The sequence below is a fragment of the Triturus cristatus genome, chromosome 9 (genome assembly GCF_964204655.1).
Source record: "Triturus cristatus chromosome 9, aTriCri1.1, whole genome shotgun sequence".
NCBI classification, from domain to species: Eukaryota; Metazoa; Chordata; class Amphibia; order Caudata; family Salamandridae; genus Triturus; species Triturus cristatus.
The window spans coordinates 461,269,235-461,292,621 of NC_140592.1; the positions used below are offsets into that span (position 1 = coordinate 461,269,235).

Genomic DNA, 23,387 nt, shown 5'->3' on the forward strand with positions numbered 1-23,387 from the left:
GGTTTCCCGCTCCCTCGGCCGGGCATGCGGGGTAGTGTTGTGGGTTCGGCTGGTGCCCCGGCCGGCCATCGGGTTTGTGGGGTCATGGTGGCCGGAAGTCTGTGACATCGGGGATCAGGTGCGGTTGCAGGGTTGCTCGCTGGTCGGGAGGGCCCACGCCACGAGGCCGGTCTCACACTCTCCATCTATGTACCTTGAATATATATATATATATATATATACCTATATCTATATCTATATGTATATATATATAGATACATAGATACATACATGTAGAGTTAGGTAAAGAAAATCTATACTAGCTTACAGTGGCGGTGCCCCCATGAGAGCAGAGGAGCATCGCCCCTCTGCTGGAGGACAGGAAACATGAAAAATAAAATGGTAATAAAACTCATTTATTACCATTTCATTTTTTGTCCTGGTAGCAGCCGAGTCAGCGGGTGGGTCAGCAGCAGACCCACCCGCAGGGAGAAACAGTGAGCCCTTCAGTTTTAAAGTGCACTTGTCACTTTGCCCAGCTGTCTTGCGATGGCCAGCCTTACATGCACACTTTAAACACTCCAACCCAAGCTGTCGCAGACAGCTGGGTGGAGAGCAAGCACAGAACACAAGTGCTTTAAGTAGCTATGCGCAAGCACCCTCTAGCCAATCCTGGGGCTTCTTTCATGCCACTGAGAGAGGCATCTGGATTTGTAGAGGGAGGTTGATTGCTGGAGTTCTGGGATCCAGTTCTGCTGAGATGAAGAGGAACACCCAGCACGAGGCAACAAGTAAGTGTATATTTTTTTTTAATGTTAAGTTGATTTAATTCACTGACAGACACTGTGAGAAACTCCCAGTGCCTTCAGTCTCAACTCTGTTTAAAACAGACCACGATTCAGAGCTTTGGGCCTAAGGACACTGCTGGTTTTTATTATTGCCTGTCAGTGTGCTCTACCTGTGTTAGTTGCAGCTAGCCGCCACAGCTTGCTTACCTCTTGAAATTTTGGATTCACTATTTTGCCCTCGATAGTCTGTGCCATCAATATTCTGGTTTCGATATTAGGGTGCACACCTAGCAGAACAGATGAAGGAAAGTGAGAAGGAGCACAGTGAGGTTTTTGAATACATAGGAGAGACAGAGTGGCAGAATGGTGAGTTCCAGGAGGAATCTATATAAATAAAGTGGAGCAGACAGGGCAACACATTTGAAAACAAGACAGAACAAGCATTTGCAATGCAATAGGTCTCGCATTTACGCAAGTTTAAGCTATTGGCATTGTAAATGACAATCCCTCTAATTTATGTTTTAAAAAACAAAAATAATACGCATTGTCTTTTACAATGCCAATAGCTTAAACTTGCGTAAATGCGAGACCTATTGCATTGCAAATGCTTGTTATTTTTTTCTGTTCTGGATGGAGGTCGCATTTAATCACTGAAGGTAAGGGAAGGAGGAGACAAGGGGGGGAAGGACGGGAGCAGAGGTGTGGAGGAGATGGTGAGGGGTTCGAGAAGAGGGGTGGAACTAAAGATGGGGAGAGGAAGCTTTGGGGGCACAAAGAGTGGGGTGGAACTAAAGATAGGGCGAGGGGGAATGGGTATGTCGAGGAATGAGGGTATCGATCGAGTGATGAGGGGAGTGGAAGAGGATCAAGGGAGGAGAAAGGTGTGATTGAAGTAAATGGGTAACAGGAGGAGGGACAGAAGTAAAGGGGGGAAGTGGGGAACATGACGGAGAGGTGTGGATCTAAAGATGATGGAGAAGGCAGAAGGGGTGTGAGGGTTAGAGGGGTGCAGGAGGAGCATGCAATCAAAGGTGAGGGGGTGCACCACAAGAGACAGGAATAAACATGAGAAGATAAGTGATTGGGGAGTAGGGGGAGGAGAGGAGTTAATGCAGAGGGGGGTGGGAGGAGAAGGTCCCTTAGAGGGGTGCAGGGATCGGGTGCAAGCAAAGGTGTTTAGAGAAGGAGCAACAGGGAGGGACAGAAGTAAGGATGTGTGCAGGTAGAGATGGACACACCGAGGGACGGTGGGGTGTGGGTTGGTTGGTTGGCAATAAAAGGGTGAAGAACCGGGGTTTAACCCAGCGGCGTCAGGGGCACGCCTAAGATCTTCGAGTTCACCTGTCTTGGTATACAGAAACACGGAATACTTGTGGATGGCATCAGAGACCAAGTTTATTAGCTGCAGCTAGTAACAGTGATCCTAGAAATACATCACGGTGTAAATTCTCAGGAGACTGCTCATTTTACTAAGGCACGACGTCTCCTTTTATACACAATATTCACATTATAAATGTACACCCACTGCACAAAATTCTAGCCTATAAGGTACACTTTCAAACAAAGTGTCTCATAACAAAAACTCAATTTACAGTATCCCAACGCAAAAGTTAATTATTAGGAATGTCCCAAATTCAATCTCCACAAGCCGGACAAACCTATAATTGAAAGCATAACCCATGTAATGAAGAAACATAAAAAAAGAAACGGTAACAGATGCTGAACAAGATAAGGCATATGCAAGGAAACTAAAAGTTAACGATGTCCTGAACATTGATTGGCAATCTCAGACAAAGATCGATCAGGGAAATTGGCTTTGCGGGGTCAGTTTCAGGTGCAGAGGTCGGTTTCTTACAGTTCATTTCAGAGTCAAAAAGAAACCTAGTTAATGTATACATGAACTAAGAAGGCCAGGCCACTTTATTCGCCAGGCTACCTTCACAGGCCTACGTGAGGGCAACACAAAATGGTGGCACAGAACAAAATGGAGTCAGACTCGAGAATTACAGAACCTCAAGGGATTGGGTGACACAAGCAGAGTGGTGGAACCAAAGGGAGACGAAAGGATGAGGGACAGGGGTGGATCATGAAGATAAGGCGAGAAGAAGGGTACCACCTGCGGGATCACAGTAATGATGGGTTGAGGGAGTAGAGGGGTTACCGTGGGGGGGTCAAAACCTGGGAGCTGCCTAGGCCAGTAGACATTCAACAGCAGTTCTTTCATGATGATACTCTTGTTTTTGCCCACCCCACATATACCACACACTCTTTGCAAGGTATACAATGACATTAAGCATATGGAAAACAGATGTGCTCCCTCATATTAATTAAAAAGGCACTGAAATAGCTGGAAAACCATAATTGCATGAGGTAAAATATGAGCAAGTCAAGTTCTGCAAACGAGGCGCTATCAAACCACTGCAGCCCATTCGCTGAAATGTAAATCAGACTCTGTGACAGAGGTGTCCAAGAGGGCGGGTATCAACGGGATCAAGGGTAATAGGCCGTTTACTTATTTCGCGACAGGTGATTAAAGGTGTGCATAGGAGCCCGGCCCCCAGGGCACCACAAGTGTCAGAGATCCCCTACCATCTACAAATGGAAGGATCGCCGCGCCTACTTTAATGAGCCTTAGATCTGATCTAAAAATAATACCCAGCGCAGCTTCAGCTGTGATGATTTGGGATGAGTTTGTAAAGGTTTGAAAAAAGTTGGGAGAAGCTGGGGAACTTTTGGGAAATGTTAGGAACTATTGAGAAGTAATGTTAAAGCTTTGAGAACTATATAATGAGCTGAGGAATTTAAAAAAACTGGTGTAAATTGGGGCTAGCAATGTTTAAAGAACGACGGTGAACGTCGACGAGCATGTCAATGCAGCCGGCCGGGGTTTTCTTTTTGATATTTGAACCACTATTGCACGCAGTGGTGTGTAACAAGAAATGCGGGAATATTCAGAAACATAATGATCGTGTCTGTTGTTTTTAATACATATTTTAATACTTGGGTATTTTATCTCTGTACATCAAGTTTTTCTCTTGGGCATTATTTTTTATCTGTCATTGTGCTTTTATGGTTCTTTCTGGCTGAAAAAACGAATAAAGACTTCTATCTATCTATCTAATGAATATATTTAAATTCCCTTTAAAATAAGATGGAAGACTGAAAACAATTAGCAATTCAAATAGTCAGAAAGTTTTGAGGAGAAGCGTCTGAAGGCTGGGCGGTGCGTCTAAGTTTGTGAATGACTTGGAAGCGATGGGGAATCTCTGTAGAGACAAATAAGAGACGTGAACATGTAAGAAGCAGGACTCTTCCTTACCAGAATTCTCCCCAGGTGAATGCACTTCGCTCATGCCGGAAGAGGAGTGCGGCGAGTCGGCCTGCAGCGCCTTGAAGATGGCAATGGAGAGAAGTGCATCTGCTCTGAGCCCTCTTCCTGCTCCACCTGACCATTCTTCACAGACTTCCGCCTGCGGGGCTGGTACTTGTAGTCCGGGTGGTCCTTCTTGTGCTGTACCCGCAGCCTCTCAGCTACCTCCACGAAGGGGCGCTTCCCCCCCTCATTCAGTAACCTGAGGGAAAACAAGTAAAAGCAACAGGTCAGCTGACCGCTGGTGGGCGCTATAAAGGCAAGCACATCATGCAACGGCACTGTCCGTAGTACGAGTGCTCAAAGGTCACTCCAGTTAGCAAACACAGATGAGTTAGAACATGCTCCCTCACTGCCTGCTCCCCCATAGTTACCCAGACATTACATGCCATGTTCTACGGCGTCTTGAAACAGCCTTGTCAGCATGCAGCGCTGCACGGCTAACTTCCATAACAACAAGGACAACTTGTGAAGGCTGTTTGTTTCCAGTGTTTATTATTCTACTTCTGTCCACACCCTCAAACACAAATGCCCCTTAATCCTTCCGACACCCACATGCACACGCTACGACTTTGTTCTAGTATTTATCTTTCAAACTGCACAGGAAAATATTTTGCAAGAGTGCAGTAAAACCCGTTTAATGAGAGAACGGCGCCTCCACCACTTTCCAGTCCAGGGAGAGGAGGGTGCATTCAAACAATGTCATAAAAGTAACCACGAGGACACCGTTAGAGTCGTAACTGCGGGGTTGGCAGCAGGAGGTGTGGTCTTGAAACACTATGCTCAGATTCTGCTCACCCTGGGGACCCTCCCTGCATACAAGTCCGCAGTGCAAGACAGAGCGTGCGCTTCTTTCTTTCTGTGCGCGGAGTTCTTTATTAACATTCTGCACAACGAGTGCGGACTGCCTACCTCCGCCACGATCTGCACCCCCACATTCCTGCACACTGCGCATGAGCGAATGCCTCGCTCTGGCTGAACGTCTACCTTTAAAGTGCCGCTGTTCAGCTGTATATGCCGCCCTCGCATGCATGCATTCTAAGCGAGCCTGACAGCGGGAGGCAGGGCTGCCTCGGAAAGTGATGTCAAAAGCCTGTTCTGAACCAGCAATGAACGCAGGGAAGCTTTGAAACAACGCAGGGAGTGAGCCTTAAAAAGCATTCACAGTAAAAAATAAAAAACCACGAGTGGTGCGCACGCGCCCGTGCGCCACAGCGAACATGTGTTTTCAATTATCGCGCCCATGTCTGGGCACGATAATTGAAACCACATGGCCTTTGGTGCGCGTAACAGACACCAATAGGCCATGGGCGGAGAAATGCGCCCGCCTTTGGCCTATTGCGTGCCGTCTTTCAGAAAAACACGCACCAAAGGCCAATCACGGCAGCCAAAAGGAAAAGCACACGCCTGAGCGTGTGCGATTCCAGGCTCTGTTTCTAAACCCCTACAAAAGGGCTCTCGCCTGCGCGAGCAGTGCTGCGCTCTGCAACGCAGGGCGTGAGCCCTAAACTGAAGCAACAAATATAGCTGCTGACGTATAAGATAAGACATGTGGTAAGAACGAGAATATGAGACGAATGCAACAATTCTGAATAATCTGAAGAGGAACCCTGAAATATTTGGGAAAACCAACATTAAGGGCCTCATGTAGGAAGCCAAATACCGGTCGGTAACGGCCGATTTTCGGTGATTATACCGTTACCGACCGGTATTTTGGCTTTTGAGATGTAGGGGGAGAATTTCATGATTCGGTATTTACCGAATCGGTAAAATTACCGAATCGGTAATATTACCGATTCGGTAAATTTACCGATTCGGTAAATACCGAATCATGAAATGAGATGTAGGGGGAGTGTGTGGTGGGTGTGGGGATTCGTTATTTACCACCAACTAAAGGTTGGTGGTAAATGACGAATAGGTGAAAAAAAGCATTTTTGTGCACGTTTAAGTGTGCAATGTGGCAGACATACATGCCCTTAGGGCATGTATGTGCGCCACATGTGCACACATGGCCGAGTCAGGGGTGCAACAGGGTGTCAATGTGACACCCTGCCACCCTTGCATGTGCTCCCCCATTACGGAATCGGTATTTACCGATTCGGTAATGAGGCATACCTTCCCATCAATGGGAAGGTATGCCTCATTACCGAATCGGTAAATACCGATTCGGTAATTACAGAATTTTCTGGATTCGGTAATATTTACCGACTCATTACCTACATTGCATTTACCACTTCATAAATACCGAATCGGTATGATTCGGTATTTATGAAGTGGTAAATGCCAGCCCACCTACATAAGGCCCTTAGAGAGGATCCTTGATTTGGACAAGGATCTGGATTTTAGACAAGAGATTAGAAAAGTTAGAAGCCAAGTTTTCAAAAAAGATAAATGAAGAAGTGGTCTGATTTTCTTATTATTACATGGGTGAGAGCAACGGATTTTAGAGACAGAAGAGATTCGGTGAAGGAAGTTAAGTGAAGTCTAAGGTTGCCAGCAGAGGGGGAAAAATGCAGAAGGAAACCAAGAGGAGAAAAAGGCGGGTGAGTTGAAGCACTGATTTAATTGTGCTATTATTATTTTATTTATATAGTTTTAAAAGTTAAGTATAGTGCAACAAGAAGAAATGTCTGCATGATCGGATAGGATACATTTAGAAATTACAAGTCATTGGGTATTATTGGAGGAATGATAAGTACTCACATTAAAAATCTCATTACATAGCATGTAGAGGCACAAGACAATATCAATTAGTGAATGTAGGGGTAAAGAATTACAAAAATAAATAAATTAACAGTAGTAGCAATGGAGTATCAAGTGAATGGATCGTGCATGCATTTTGGACATCAGGGAGCAATAGGCGCTGACTGCGTCATCAAGTACTCTTGAAGCGTACCCTATATAACTTTGGGTCTGCTGGAAGTTAGGAGCATTGAATAGTATACTGTTAGATGTTCCTGACAAAATGCTACATCTAGTAACCATTCTTGGACAGTGGGCACTCGCCCCTGGCCCCAAGAGCAGTCACTGTACCTTTAGCAAATAGTAACATCACAGCTAGGAGTCTCTTATTAGCAAAATAACAATGGATTAAAGCCAGATCTGGGACAAGTGGTGAATGTTTAGCAATGTTCAATATTCCATCATCTTTTTATGTTGCATTTTCACCCTAAGTGGGAAGGGTATGCCTAGGCGTGGGTCCCGTGCTCGCTACCCCACCGGTTTTCCAGTCCAGGGAGAATCTGGCCTGGCATTTCGGGCTGGACTGTTCCCATGGAGAACAGGGTCATGGCTGATTTGCATGTGGCTGGGTCTAAACTGAAATGGCGTGGCGAGTAAAATAACGATGGATTAAACCCAGATCTGTGACGCGGTGAATATTTAACAATGTTCAACATTCCGTCCATCATCTTTTTGCTTGGCTTATTATCATTCAGCATTTCCAATGGGAGACATAGTAGTGGCAGCCCCGGCGATGGATGTAAAGACAGAGGCATGATTCGCGCAAGGGTAGTGAACACAAACTGGCCAGTATACCAGTACTGGGGGACATGACCAAGCAAGATGCATGAAATCAGCTCCCCCACCAAGATATCTAGTGCATTCGTAGTGATCACGTAGTTTATATTCGCATAATTTAACAGGCGTATAATATGTCTAATGCTAGGACCATAAAGGTATATGATGGAGTCTTGCGTTAGGGGAAAGAGTTTGTGTCAGGCTGCACACAATCTCTCAGTCCTTATCTGATATGGGTTTGGCAAGGACAGTCTCCAATCATGACCAAGCACTCTGGGCACCTCTGGTATCTCTGACTGTACAGCGGCATAGACACGAGAGAGGAGGTGCTTGGTGCAGTGAGGAGAAGGGTGAAAGTGTTACATTCGGCTGGGGCATCAGGAAACTCAGGGAAGGAGTTCCAGAGTTTTGCAATGTATGCGAAAGAAGGTAAATAAATCCAATGTATCCAGCTGGTCATTGGTGCTAGTGGTTAATTTGTCACAGAAATGCCCATCAGGAAACAGGTAGCCCATTTCTGTCATCACCCTTCACGCCACTCGCTGGGCCACCCTTTGCTCACGGAATATTTGATATAGGTGATGCTGACGCAGGGATTAGGAGTTTGTGGAAATGAGAAGTCATCCAGGCCACCACAACACATAAACAAACTTTAATATGAACTTAGAATGAGGTAGAAAAGATGGAGAATTTGATGAAAATGTAGTAGCCATCCACATAAAAGTGGGGCATAAAACCAAAAGAAGTTACAATAGAGATTACCAGAATAATAAAGAGGGAGAGAAGTAACGGTACCACATTGGATCCCTGAGGACCTCTAGAGTGCATGGAAGAGGCAGACAAAAAGCCTTTCCAAGATACCGAAAAATTGGAATCAGAAAGATGAGACGGAATCCTGTCTCAACAGAGACCTTGATGAAGAGGACAAAAAAGAGGACAGAAACCTGATTGAACAGGATTGTCGACGTTTCAACCCGTGATGTGCTCCATTAGGTAGTCACGTTGGGTCTTCATCAGGACGGGACGGGGAGAGACTGAGTCAGAGACTGTATGCAGCCACAGCGCAGGACAAATGCCCGCTTGCCCTCCGCAGTAATTAATACCCAAGATACCCCACGCCCTGGTGCCCCTGATTCTACCGCCAGGCGACAGCTGATTGAAGCTCACGTAGCCAGGACTCTGTCTGGTCTACCAAGGGCTGTCAGTGCCGCTCCCCGTCCCGTCCTGATGAAGACCCAACGTGACTACCTAATGGAGCACATCACGGGTTGAAACGTCGAAAATCATAAAAGGCCCAGACTGACCAAGGCTCTGCACACCCAAAGGAGCAGGATCAGACAACAGAGCCACTAGTTCAACATATTTGTCTGGCCAACCTCCCCCTTTTCCCCCCCACCTATGTAAGTCCTTATCACTCTGTATATATTACACACTTGTTTAGCACTGAGCACATATGTCACATTGTTATCATTATTGTATTGTTTTTTTGACAACCTTGATCTACTACTTATGTAAATATTGATGGATGATTTAATTATGTAATAACATAAACAGTAGACACTACTGTTGAGTCACGGATCTCATTATCTGTAAGGATTCTTTATTCAGGTGGTTGAGACTTTGTTGAAAATTACAAATCAACATTTGCGTGTGACATTACGTGCGCTGAAAAGAAATTGTTTCAAACTAGACAGAATCTGGGCTGCTGCCATGTGTTTGGTCTTTGAGCAGCCATGTTGGAGGTGGAGACTGACTAAGGAACATTTGCACCTTTGACAGTGGAGACACAATGTAGGTCTGGTGGAAAGAGGAAATATAACTTGCTATACTTTGCAGTGTTACTGGTGTGCCTGCTCTTCTCCTTTTGAAGTCTCTTTTTCATTCCTAAAGTTCATCATTCCTACCTGCTTCCTGTGTAAAAGAGCAGCTCTTCTCATTTTTCAGTCGATATTAAGGGCCATATGTAGGAAGCCAAATACCGGTCGGTAACGGCCGATTTTCGGTAAATATACCGTTACCGACCGGTATTTTGGCTTTTGCTATGTAGGGGGCATATTTCTGGATTCGGTAATTTACCGAATCGGTAAAATTACCGATTCGGTAATTCTACCGATTCGGTAAATACCGAATCCAGAAATGATATGTAGGTAACACTCAAATGAGTGATGTGTAGGGAAAATAATTCGGTATTTAGCACCAAATATATGTTGGTGCTAAATACCGAATACATTGCAAAAAGCAATATTTTGCTGGTATAACAGTGCCATGTGGCAGACATACATGCCCTTAGGGCATGTATGTTCGCCCCATGTGCACACATGCAGAAATCAGGGGTGCAACAGGGTGTCACTGTGACACCCTGCCACCCTTGATTTTGCTCCCCCCATTACCGAATCGGTATTTACCGATTCGGTAATGATGCATACCTTCCCATTGATTCCTATGGGCCTCCTGGCCCATAGGAATCAATGGGAAGGTATGCATCATTACCGAATCGGTAAATACCGATTCTAAATTACCGACCCATTCCGAATCGGTAAATATTACCGATGGATTACCTACATATCATTTACCACTTCATAAATACCGAATCGGTAAAATTCGGTATTTATGAAGTGGTAAATGTTAGGCTACCTACATATGGCCCATAGTGTGTTATTTTCACGTAGCCATATGCTATTCTCAAGCCTGTGAGGAAAATACAATCCCAAATGTCAAATATATTCTTGCTTCACAAAATCCAGGCCTACATTCCGTTTATGGATTTAATAATACGGTTGAGCAAGAGATTGCACCCACATTTCACTGGTAACACCCAAAGCCAGCTATTAGTTACTGAGGAACAAGCCCCTCTCCCCAGGATGCCATTTCTCACAAATCAAGACAGCTCCACAAAGGGTTTAGTATTGGAATATTGGCTTCTACATATCGGGCTAAAAAAATATTGTAAACAAATATTGATTGCAAATGTGTTGCTAAGGAAAGTATTTATATGTTAGTAAACCTATATTGTTCTACACACACACACACACACACACATATATATAACAATTCAAGGTTACTACTTAATTCCCCAAACCAGTAACTCGACAATATATTTATCTTCATAGAACTCAGGTCTAGAATTAAGAAATGTAAATCTATAGTTACTTATATGGGAAACAGCCTTTACAACGGAGGCGTTAAAATGCATGCCATTACAACGCATGTCGTTACAACGCAAAAGGCTTGTTGCAGGGGGTAGAAGGTGTTGGAGTTAGCTCCAACATCTTCCCTACTGTTGCACACACTGGAGTTGGAATAGTAAATTATACTATTCCAACTTCCAGCGCACCCCTGACAGCAAGTCGGGGTAAAGGTATGCGTTGTAACGCCATGTGTGGTAATGGCATGCGTTGCTACTTTGAGGATATTTTGGTAGTCGATATTTTGCTATGATATCTTTGCTGCACAATACTTGAGTAGTCTGATATTCTGACATAGACTCTGATCACCAAAAAATTGCCCCCTGTACATTTGTCATAACACCAAGGCGCGCTCCCACACTGTGTTTTGCAGCGCCCACATGGGGTCCTGGGCACATTTAGTTTGTATTGTTGATTGCCATCATTACTGTTATGATCGGAACACATTTACCTTTTCTGAATGCAACGGCAGGCTTCCCTTCATCCTTTGGTATTATATGCATTGTGGTTTCTGGTACAGTGGCATAGCTAGCCATTTGGTCACTTGTGGTGGCCCCTGCGTTTCCGCCCTGCGGCCGCATTGAAGAGCAGGGTATGTACTGGTGATTGCCGCACCAAGACGACAGGTAAGAGCTGGAAGAGGCCGCTGCCCCCAAAACTTGTGCCGGATCAGGCCGGACCCCTCCCCACACCCTCCCTTGCTACGGCACTGCTCTGGTAAGAACACTCTTTCAAAAACTCATGCATTTGCTAAAAGGTGGGAGAGGTGCAGCTGACTATGGAGTGCGGGGTTCACGGTTCGATCCCCAGCGGCAGCTCAGAATCATGTGACTCTGGGCAATAGCTCACTTAAACTCCCCGACAGCCCCCAGTGCCTTGAAACTCTTAAGGGAGTGATATGTTTGCGCTTTACAAATAGGAATAATTAATTAATATAATAAGTTTGACACTCGGTGAAGCCGTTCGTGTACACGCGCTGTTGATTGATTTGCAATATGTGCTAAAGAAATCATGGCCAGACAGGCCTTTTATTCCACTGGGCATTTACCCAGTAGGCTGGAGCCATTGGAGGCCAGTTTTGAAAGCCCAGGACTGCTCCAGATGCCTCTGTTACTATTCTCAACTCGCCACCGCTAATAGCAGAAAGCACCGGGAGGCTTCCCGATAGAGAGACAGAGGGGGAGGAAGAAGGAAGAGAGAAGGTGATCAGAGAGGGAGAAGAGAAAGAGAATGGGTGAATGGAAAGGAAGCAAAAGCGCAAGAAGATGAATTGTCAGGATGCACAGGATAGTCTCAGCTAACACGGATGATTATGGATCTTAACGGAGTCTGAAATACGCTTCTTCACACCTAAAGCATGAAGGTTAAACCAAATGTGTTTTCAAGTCAGCATTGGGGGTGTTAGCATTCTTCATCAAAGAAATTATGGCTGGCTAACCAGACCATTTTGCAAGCTATGGCATTAATTGAAATGCAGTTACCGCAATCCATCTACACTACCTTGTAACCTACCTCTTCCTGTGAGGTGTTTGCTTTCTCTGGTCTACATTGGTCAGATTAAGGCTGTGGGTCATTCCATTCTCAGTTTGGTTTGCTGAGGAATTGGAATCTAAACTATTGATTCTAGTATTTGACTTGTAGTGCATCTTGATACTTGTATGTTCCAAGATTACCATGTTATACTTGAAATCAGTGCTTAATTTGAGCGGAGGTGTCTGGTCACCGGCACTTATTCAGCCACACCACCGCTTTTCATTAGCACCAGTTAAGAACACATTAATTTACAGGGACATTAAGTGATTTGCCCAGAATCAGAAGATGTTGAGTTGACCCCGAGACTCGAACCTGGCTCCCCAGCTCCGAAGTTGTCAGCTCTAGTCATTATGCCACATCCTCTGCCCACTTTCAAGGTTAGTTGTTGGTTCTGTTTTAGGCAGTGCTAACAGGAGAAATTGGCTGGTGCAAGCTGCCTCCTGATGAGAGACCCAGCACTTTTTTTAACACATTAACCATTGCTTGCAATTCCATTGCAATTCCACTGCAGGTCCAAAAGGTCAAGCCTCATTTTAGTTACCTCAGTCCATCAGTTTCAAGCCTGAAGATCTACATCTAAACTTTCTAATATTAGTCAGCATTTATGAATGTGAAAAGAATCTTAGTGATCTATCAAGAAAAAATAAATTGTAAGAGCTCCCTCAAAACAGCCCAACTTGAGTTGGCAGTACTACTTTACCAGGGTGGGATGAGGTGGCCAATAATGAAGCATGTCACATTACGTGAGTGAGCCCACCTTGTCCTCTTCTTGGAATTGCCAGACGATATATTGGAGATAGAGAAGTAGGGAGACAAAAGTACAAAAGAAGCATTCAAAATAATTTCTTCAGACGCTCCCTAAAAGATTACTGTAGGAAGGTGGATATCTGACTATGGTTACCCCCAACTTTTTGCCTAGTGTCTAGCTGGTTTTTCGACTTAGTTGGCCTGAGATCCTGCCATTCAGGGTCTCAGGCTGTCTGCTCTCTCTTTAAAATGGACTCCATGTACCCTAGGTACATTCCCAATTGGTAAGGATCACCTTATTGGACCCTGTACAGTGTACCCTAGGTACCCAGGGCATAGGTGTACCCTAGGCCTCCCAGGGGCTGCAGCATGTATTATGCCACCCCTGGTCTGGCCTTCCAATCAGACACAACTAGCTGATCACTCAGCTGGGGCAAGGTCGTGTAATCACCCCTTGCTTAGATATAGTATGCCTATATCTACACTTATATATAGACACATGTGTACCTATCAGTCACTCCTATGGCAGGCCTTAACAATCCTGGAGGCAGAGTGCTTGGTAACATGTGAGATGGTGCTCTAGCATGAGCTGAGCCTGTCTGCAGCTTTCGGAATCATGTCCTTATAGCTGTTCTATGATATAGCCTACCATATACTCTTAAAGTGCCTTATAATCTTAAACGGTTATGGTAACTATGGTTTGGCTTTATCAAAACATGTCGTGTAAGGTGTCTAACACTTTGGAATAATACCCCCATACCATTTCTGGTGATGAGGATATTATTCCCCCCTTCTAGAGGGAGATACATGTTAAAATCCTACTTTGCTGTTTAACTCTAACCAAAGCCTCAGCATCACAAAATGTATGCTGCTGCCACAGACACAAGTCTGACCTCCTGCTGCTGGGAGTGATCCTGGCAAGGGAGGCTTGGACAATAGGTTTCCTGCTTGGGGGAGGTGCTAGCACCTCCCCAGACAGACTTTAGTGTATTGGGGCAGGGAGGGCTGAAAGGAATGAGACATGCCTGGGGCACACAAGGTGCTCCATGCATAGTCCAGTTCAAACCGGTGCTGGGGCACTCCAGCCCCAGTCCTAGCGCGAAACTGGACAAAGGGAAGGGGGTGTAACCACCCCCCTCCCAGGTCCCACCCATAAGGCGTGACCTAGCAGGTAACCCAGCCCCCCAAATTAGTATAAGAGTGGTAGCTGGGCCCCAGGAGATTAGATTATCCTGAACCTGCAACTTGAACAGAAACTCTGGACCTTCGACATTCGACGAAAGAAGAAGACTGAAGAATCTCCCTTGTGGCCAAGGAGTGGCTACCCTGTGCAAACAGGCACCATCAAGAGACTACCCTTTGCTTTGCTAAAGTTCTACGAGGGACCGACTGCAGAGCCCGACCAGAGCCTTGACTTTCAGACTTCTCCGACCCTGATCCACATCCACAGCCGAGCTGAGATCCGTGGAGGCGACGAGAGACGTGGGACCGGCTACCTGGGAAAAGTGGCTAGTATCTTCAAGCGCAGCTTCTGAGGCACCCTCGAAGTTGTGCACCGGGGATTGAGAAGCCCCAACCCCAAGCACCATCTGCACCGAAGATCAGCCCCCCCACACTCCACGAGTCCTGCGTGGGGCCCTTCTGCATTTTCCTGCTTGCCGCGTCTGTCCGGTTGCTTGCCCGCTGGCTAGTGGCATTTGTGACGACGCATCCTGAAATCTTTCTCGCTGGTTTGGCTCCTCCAGACTGGCTCCCGCTTCTTTGCAAAAGAGAAGCACCCCAGACCTTCCTGGTCTGCACCAGAAGCAAGTCCTCCGTTCATCGTGGGTTCCGCTTGCCAAGGCTTGGTGAGTCCTAGTCCAACTTCGACGCCGCCGACAGCAAGAGCCTTTGTGGGACAGCTCGCTTCCTGGTCCTGGTTATCCTCGACGTTCCCTGGTCCTCGTGGCTGCAGTGACAAGCTTCACCTTCACCTGCAATCTTCATGACATCGCCTGGTTCCTTCCTGGTTCCACGTGGTCACTGGCTAGTGACCTTGACTTTGTCCCTTCTGCTTGCAGGTCTCCTCTCTTCTTGATCCCAGCCTTGGGATCCACCGGACACTCTTCACTGACTGCCTGTCAGCAACTTTCCTTCAGGCATCCATAGAAGTCCACGACGAAACCCGACGCAAGTTCACACCTATGCACCCGCAGCCCGTGGGCTAGGTAACTTGGGTACTTCGGTGCTCACAAGGGTAGTGACTATCCTAGGGTCTAGTTTCCGAGTCTCGACTCTCTAGCTGCTTCAGAAGTGTCCTTAAACTGTTTATTTCTAAACTGTACTATTTCTATCGACTATACGCATTACGCGTGAGTGTTTCCACTCTGCACCTGAATCCCGTGGGCCTCCCACTTCCTAACTGTTGCTAGTGTAGTGTAGCCCCAGCGATTCCCTAGGCCTAGGCCTATTCTATTTCCGTGACAGTGGTCCTTATACCACTTACTTAGTATATGGTTTGCGTGGCCCCTAGGGCCTAACTGTATTACTTACCTGTGTGACTTAATGTATGCTTAAATAAGACTGTGTTGTACTTACCTCTAATCTCATAAAGAGTGCTGAGGGTTTGACTAGAATAAATACACTTTATTTTATATATATATCTGTTTTGGTGTCCTTTCATTTGGTATTCAAGGGATTATATATGGTATCACAGCAGGCTTCACATGCCATTCAGAGTTTAGCCTAAGACTGCTCTTGTCCATGCTACCACTAGGATAGCTGGTCTATAAGGTTGACTTTACAACCAATCACCATAAGGGTTGTTTGGACTGATATAAGGTGTACACTAGAACTAGTGACATCATACATCAGGCCAACTTCTCACAGTTACCACGTCAATTTTGTGTTTTAATGTTATATTAGAGCCAACAAGCGGCCTCTATCCGCCTCTTTTTTATCTTTGGTGTTTAAGATAGACTGTCAAATACCCTCACTTACAACGTCCTTGTATTTTTTAATACCCTGAAGCTCCAGGATGGTTTCCTTCCTTTGGGGCTCAGAATAAGCATGACTAAGGACCTGATTACGAGTGAAGCTGTTATTTATCAACCCTGATAAATAACGATAACACAGGGTATATGTTTTTTTAATAAAAAAAATCAGGTCTTCTCTGTCATATTCCTTTGTGAAAGAGAGATATTGGCTTTATTGGTTAAGCCATGTGTGGAACTAGGGTAGTGAGGTCTTTGTTTGCCTCTGGGTATAGACTATATCATCTATGAAACTAGTTATAAGCCTCAAAATATGCAAAAAATGATGTGCCAGATGTCTGTATTTTTAGAAAACATATGCAATCCTATATAGTGGTCATGGCACCCATTTGATACCATAACGGATCTGCAAGTAATTCAATTAACACTTAACACTTTGCAGCAATCATGTGCTCACAGAATATATTGTGGAGTGTGCAGGGCCGGTATTGGAGAGGAAGTTCTTAATTATGTTAGCAGGGTTCACTAAATTAAGCAGCAAGAAAGGGCAAATTATGCTATGTAAGGCAGCACATTTGTTGATAGTAGTACTTTACTGTTTTGTCATTTCTCCACAGAATAACAGGGTCTGGGCAAAGGGCTCAACTCATTAGTACCAGTTTAACACTAAGATACAATAATATGCAACAGTAAGGTGGGCCAGTCAACATTTGCAAGGGGCCCTCCGCTGCGCTGCAATACATATTCACGCGTTTTTAGTAATCTGATCAGTCTGAGCTAGAAACATTTTTTTTTGTTAAAATAGGAAGATTTTGCAACAGTTGATCGATTATGTGGCAGATGAGGCAAATCTATAATTATGAGGGAAAACCCCGCGACTACAAAGTCTAAATTTTCTGTGGACTAGTCCATACTACAACGGAAGCTGTGTGTGAAAAAAGGAAAGTTTGAAAAAGAATTTATGCGGGTGAAATTTGTTGACCTTTCTAGACCAGGTTATTGAGTCATGGGTCTCTATTACAGGTGTCAATCGGTGAAATGCAAAATGCAGATGGAATTTGAGACTGACTAAACGCGAGTACGGGGAGAGGATGTGGTCCGTCGGCTTAAACTGCCGACTTTGATGCAAGAAACCAGGGTTTGAGCCTTTAGGTCGCGTCCACATCCTGTGATTCTGGGCAAATCACTTAATCTCCCCGTGTCCGACTGTGTAATGTAAAGTGCTCGTGTAAAGCGCTCCTATACCTTCGGGTCGAGTTCGCGCTATATAAATATGCGAGAGAAAAAAGGGGCTTGCACAGGCTTGTTTATTTTGTTCGGAGGTAGCTGGCGTGCTAATTTTACTGTTGATCTATGCGGTTTGATGTATTGTGTTGAAAGAAAGTCAAAAATTAGCTAGCATTCGCGCCAAGAATTTTCAATTCTATTAAGGACACGGAGGCGAGGATTATGCTTTCTCCTTCTTTACTGTATCAACTCACAGCAGCCAATAAACATACAATTAGTAACACAACTACATTGTCCATGTGACTTTGCGTCAGCCACGCCTCCTTAGCCCTCCATAAGAGCCCTGGTCACTGTCCCAGCCTCCTCTTTCTTTGCTCGAACTGTGTAAAGTCTAATAATCCACAACTTTCACAAACTCTTCCAACCTGGAAGTTTAACAGGAACCCAAGTCCTCTGCGCAGTCTTCAACGTGAAGATATCCGCTTCCAGACTTTCCGTCTGATGTGAACGATTAACCGGAACACAACTTCCTTTCAAAAAGCTTCAATGTGAAGGCCTCTTCATTCAGACTTCTTGTCTGCACCTAGGAAAAACCAACATGAACAACCCGTAAACTCCATTTACCACAAAGGTTTATATAATCATCAACGGGTGGGTAAACATGAACAATCATATTGTGCATAGCCGGGTGGGATAATCCTCGCCTCCGTGTCCTTAATAGAATTGAAAATTCTTGGCGCGAATGCTAGCTAATTTTTGATTCTATTACAGGACCGGAGGCTTCGGATTATGCTAGTTTAACGCTTATTAAATACCACAGATGTTATATCTCCCACCGGCTTATAATAAAACTGTTTGAATGTTGACTCTGAAGACCAATCCGCACAATGCATAATGTCCTGAATACTAGAACCCAGCATAAATGACTTTGAAGCCATTGCACCTCGCACAGAATGTGCGCCAAACATTTGAACATCAACACCTGCTTCCTTCATAACATAACGCAGCCATCTGGCTATAGTTGCAGCAGTCACCGGTTTAAAAGGTTTTTGTATTGCAAGCAAGAGCTGCGTAGAACCCTCAGACCTCAAAGGTCGGGTACATTCCTCATAGGTTTTCAAGCATTGGACCACACATAATTTTTCATTACTCGGAAAAGCATTATACTCAATGTGTCTAGACAGTGTTTTAGTACGACCCGTGATAGTAAAGGAAACCCCCTCCGGGGTAAATACTCTACCTGTAATATCCAATGCCCGCACATCCGATGAGCGCCTACAGGCCGAGAGGCACAACAGCATCGCCAATTTTGCGAAAAGCTGTTTTCTTGACAACCGACTATTCACTGGCCAACTGTTGAACAAAGAAATGACCAAGGACACATCCCATAAGCCCGAGTATTTGGGCTTGGGAGGATTTGCCATCCGAATACCCTTAAGAAGCTTGCATACCATAGGATGCATGCCCACCGGTTTTCCATCCACCGGCGCGTGTCCCGCCGAAATGGCCGATCGGAAATTATTTACAGAGCGATAGGCAAGGCCACTCGCAGCCTTTTCCGAAAGAAAATTCACAATATCGGATAGTCCGGTCCCCACGGGATCCAGACTCCGTTCCACGCACCAACCCATCCAGCTTGTCCAGGCTGATGAGTATCGCTTCCTGGTGGAAGGAGCCCACGCTTGCCTGATGAAGCCTGAAGCTGCCTCCGAAATTCCCGGCATTTCCCACTGTTGCCGGAAATTCTCCATGCCATCAGCGACAACCTCTCCGATGTGATCAGAGGATGTTGCTCCCCGTGAGGTCCCAGGAGGAGAGACTCCGCCCAAGGGAGTCTCCTGGGAAGATCGCAGCTCATTTCCAGCAGTATCGGGAACCATGGTTGCGATTTCCACCGTGGTGTCACTAAGATCACCTCCGCTTTCTGCCTGAGAACATGAGAGGTTACTCTCGGAATGAGGAGGAACGGCGGGAAGGCATAATTCACTGCTCCCGACCAATCCTGGAGGAACGCGTCCGTGGCTGCCGCCACTGGATCCGGTCTCCAGCTGAAAAAGTGGGGAATCTGTCGATTCAACCTGGAGGCAAACAGGTCCGTTTGACACGGCCCCCAAAGCCTCTGCAGCCAGTGAAACATGCTCGGCATCAGCTTCCAGTCGCTGTAATCCCTCAGATGTCTGGAGTTCCAATCCACTATGAGGTTGGACTGCCCTGGAATATATTCCGCTATTACTGTTATTTGGTGACGCAGGCAGTAGTGCCAAAAGTCCTTGGCAATCTCCACTAACAGGGGCGATCTCGTTCCCCCCAGCTTGTTTATGTATCTCACGGCCGACACATTGTCCATTCGTAACAGAATGCAGCAAGCTGTCTGTTTGGGCGACAGCGTCCGAATTGCAAAGGAGCCCGCTAGGAGCTCCAGACAATTTATGTGTAATTCTAACTCCTGGGGAGACCATCTTCCGCCTGTGGAAATGTCGCCACAACGCGCTCCCCAGCCCCAACGACTGGCGTCGGACTCGATGACTACTTCCGGCAAGGAGCCGAAGATGGCCCTGCCGTTCCATGCTTCCACGTGCCCCAGCCACCATTGCATCTCGTCTCGAACCTCCTGAGAGATCGGTACCAGGTCCGAATAAGCTAGACCCTTCTGAAGGTGCTGAATTTTTAGTCTCTGCAATGCCCTGTAATGCAGTGGTCCTGGAAATATTGCTTGTATGGAGGATGCCAATAAGCCCACTATTCTGGCTATGGTCCTGAGGGACACCATCCGCCTGTCTAACATGGCTACTATCTCTTTCCTGAGATTCTTGAGTTTTGCTTTGGGAAGGTGCAACTGCGCCTTCTTGGAGTCTATCACAAACCCCAGGAATTCGGTGCTGGTGGACGGGGTGAGAGCAGATTTGGTCTGATTTATTACAAATCCTAGACTCTGTAAGAGAGCCATTGTCATTTGCAAGTGTTGCAAAACTAGAGTCGGGCTGTGAGCCATGATCAGGATATCGTCCAGGTAAATGATCATGCGAATCCCCTGCTCTCTCAAATGCGCGACCACCGGCTTCATCACCTTGGTGAAGCACCAGGGAGCCGAGGAAAGCCCGAAAGGAAGGGCCAAATACTCGAACCACCGACCTTTCCACTGAAATTGTAGGAAACGGCGGTGCGGAGGAAAAATAGGGATGGACAGGTAAGCATCTTTCAGATCCAGCCTGACCAGCCAATCTCCCGGTTTCAAGAGGTCTGCCAGAAGGTGTATCCCTTCCATCTTGAAGTGTTTGTATACTAGAAAATGGTTGAAATCCCTCAAGTTCAAGACTAGTCTGTATCCACCTCCCTTTTTCTGGACCAGAAACACGTTGCTGCAAAAGGCGTGAGGTTTGTGATCGCACAACGCTATTGCGCGCTTTTGCAGTAAGGCCTCTATTTCCTCGTCTATAAAATTGCATTTGTGTTGGGAAAAATGGAGAGGCCTGGGCCATGTGTCCTGACAGGGAGGCTCGTAAAATTCCAGATGGAATCCCTGAACCGTCTGAAGCACCCACGCATCCTGGGTCAGAGTGCGCCAATTGTGTAGATAATACTGAGTGCGACCCCCCAATGGCAGAAGAGACAAATCTGTTACACTCACCTGTGGAATTCTGTGCGTGGAAGCCAGCTCTGTTCCCGCCACTTTGGAATCTGCGCTTGTTGAAGCGGCGGCGGGTGGGGTAGAAGGTACCCCCTCTGGTAGAATCCCAGTCACCTCTTCCTCGTCCGAAATCACCTCTTGGGGGACCTTGGTTGGCGAAGCGGCCTGACGAGCGTCCCCTACCTCGTCCGGCCCTATTGAAAAGGCTCTGGGTAAACACCTTCTTTATCCCCGATTGGGCCTTGTCCAGCGACGTGAAAGTCCCTACATACTTTGACACGTCCTTCACGAAACGGTCCCCGAACAAATTGCCCTCCGCCAGCGGGCCTGGCTCAGCCGCGGCTAAATCAGTGAGATTAGTGTCCATGCGCATGAGCAGGGACTTGCGCCTTTCTGTTGATATGGCACAGTTGGCATTACCCAGCAAGCAGATTGCTCGCTGTGCCCACCCGGCTAAGATATCCGGATCCACTGGAGCTGCCGACTCTTTGGCCACCAAAGCCATCTCTAGAATCTTTGCGAGGGGACCCACGACGTCAAGCAGCTTATCCTGACACCCTCGCCAGGCCCTGTCTATCCCCTTCTTGGGGTCTCTTGCGAACTTTTTCAAAAACGTGAGCAAGCTTACGTCTATCTCCGGTGTCTCTGCTACCTTATCCGGAAGATCCGGTCGAGGGCATTCCGACCGAAGTCTATTCCTGACCTCCTTGTCAAACCCTTTTCGAATATTCTCATGTAGGTAGTCGATCACCTCCGGTGCTGGAGCCCAGTCAGTAGACCTCGGGTGCACTATCTCGCTAGGGTTGAAAGTGAAAGGAGTAGTGGACGCCGTCTCCGGAGGAGCCGGAACCACCTTCTTAGCCCTCTTCTTAGGGGGGGACTCCTCGTCCGTGGTATTGGTATCGGTATCAGTAGCAGTGGTGGTGGAATCAGTGTCCGCATAGACTCTCTGCTTACTCTTGGCCTTTCCGCCAGCCGAATACGCGTGGTCGCCACCCGCGGGTGGAGGAAGAGTATCCAGGGTCGTGGCATGTGGCCAGCGGCGCACTTTTGCCAGCTCTGTGCTCGAGCGTCCCCCGTGCTTCTCTTTGGTAAAACCATGGCGTTTAGCAAAACTCTCCAGCTGCTTGGTAATTGGTTTTAAAGCAGCCGCCAATGCTTGATGTACAGTCGAAGGAACTGTAGTCTCCAGTGCCCTGTTGACAGAGGATTGGACCGAAGCGTCCAGAGCCTCTACTATATTGTCCTCAAGGACAGTCTCCTGCTGTCCCTCATAATAGACATCCTCCTCATCCTCCTCGTACCGTACCCACTCATTCATGCTTGCAAGGTGTAGGAACTGAACCAATCCACCAGTGGTAGAGGAGCCAATAATGATATATTCCTGGAGGAGTAATGGGGGGGGCCAGCCCAGGTGCACACAAACAATCTTGTACCTAGCCCCCTCAGCAGATGCTGTAGTTATATTCTTGCAGCCTTTTCAGGCGTCAGAGCCAATTTTAAACGATTTCTGGAGTGTGTGCTCACTCCTAGGGCGACTTCTCTTTCAGCCAGTCAGGCGGCACAAGTACGGAGCGAAAATGCGCTCCCGAAACCCCCCGGAAGCCGAGCTCGGCGTGTGCAGCCCAACGCGAGCCCAAATCCTACTGAAAACCAGCCCAAATGGGCTTCGCGTGAGCTGCACACGTCGGCCGGTAACCATCCGGCTCTACGTGTCCTCGGGCGATGAGGGAAGCCCTCGACACCGCGCTGAGCGCGCTGGGCCTTAACGGTCCGAATTAATGCCGCCCAGCGACGCGGTACAAGTGTGAGAAGCTCGCGCTTCTTAGCGATGCCATCGACATCGGGGAAGTATTATCATTGATCCCCAGCTAGCGGCGCAGAGCGCCCCTCCACCAACGCTGAATCGCGTGTGACAAACCTCGCTATCTACCATCACAAGTAAGCACTGACTCTGGCAAAGCGCAGCGCGCTGAAACAATATTACGACTAAATCGTCCCACATAAAAATAATGAAAACGAGGGGTACTTAGCTCGTGCTGTGAGCAGCAAAGAAAGAGGAGGCTGGGACAGTGACCAGGGCTCTTATGGAGGGCTAAGGAGGCGTGGCTGACGCAAAGTCACATGGACAATGTAGTTGTGTTACTAATTGTATGTTTATTGGCTGCTGTGAGTTGATACAGTAAAGAAGGAGAAAGCATAATCCGAAGCCTCCGGTCCTGTAATAGAATCCAATAAACCATCTTTATAATAAAAAAAATATGCTTAAGAGGCTGTGTAAGTGCTCGCATTTTAACAGCGATGTTCTTTACGTTCTTCATCAGCTGACAGTTTCCTTCGTACTGCACTAGCAATAGCAATGTAGCGAAAACATCTCTTTTGTTTCACTGACGGGTCGTACACAAAATTGTTCTGTTAATTTCGGTCGATGATTTTTAC

The 23,387-nt window shown here is 46.6% G+C and overlaps 1 protein-coding gene across 1 annotated transcript; it reads right to left on the bottom strand.

The window, feature by feature from the left end:
* Positions 1 to 1,000: 1,000 nt before the first annotated feature.
* Positions 1,001 to 23,010, bottom strand: LOC146798145 (uncharacterized). Its single transcript, XM_085625393.1, has 3 exons — positions 17,746 to 23,010; positions 4,087 to 4,339; positions 1,001 to 1,054 (listed from the first exon to the last, which is right to left on the bottom strand). Exon 1 carries the CDS (start codon positions 22,267 to 22,269, stop codon positions 18,118 to 18,120), a length of 4,152 nt encoding a protein of 1,383 aa, XP_085481519.1. The 5' UTR covers positions 22,270 to 23,010; the 3' UTR covers positions 1,001 to 1,054; positions 4,087 to 4,339; positions 17,746 to 18,117.
* Positions 23,011 to 23,387: the final 377 nt, after the last annotated feature.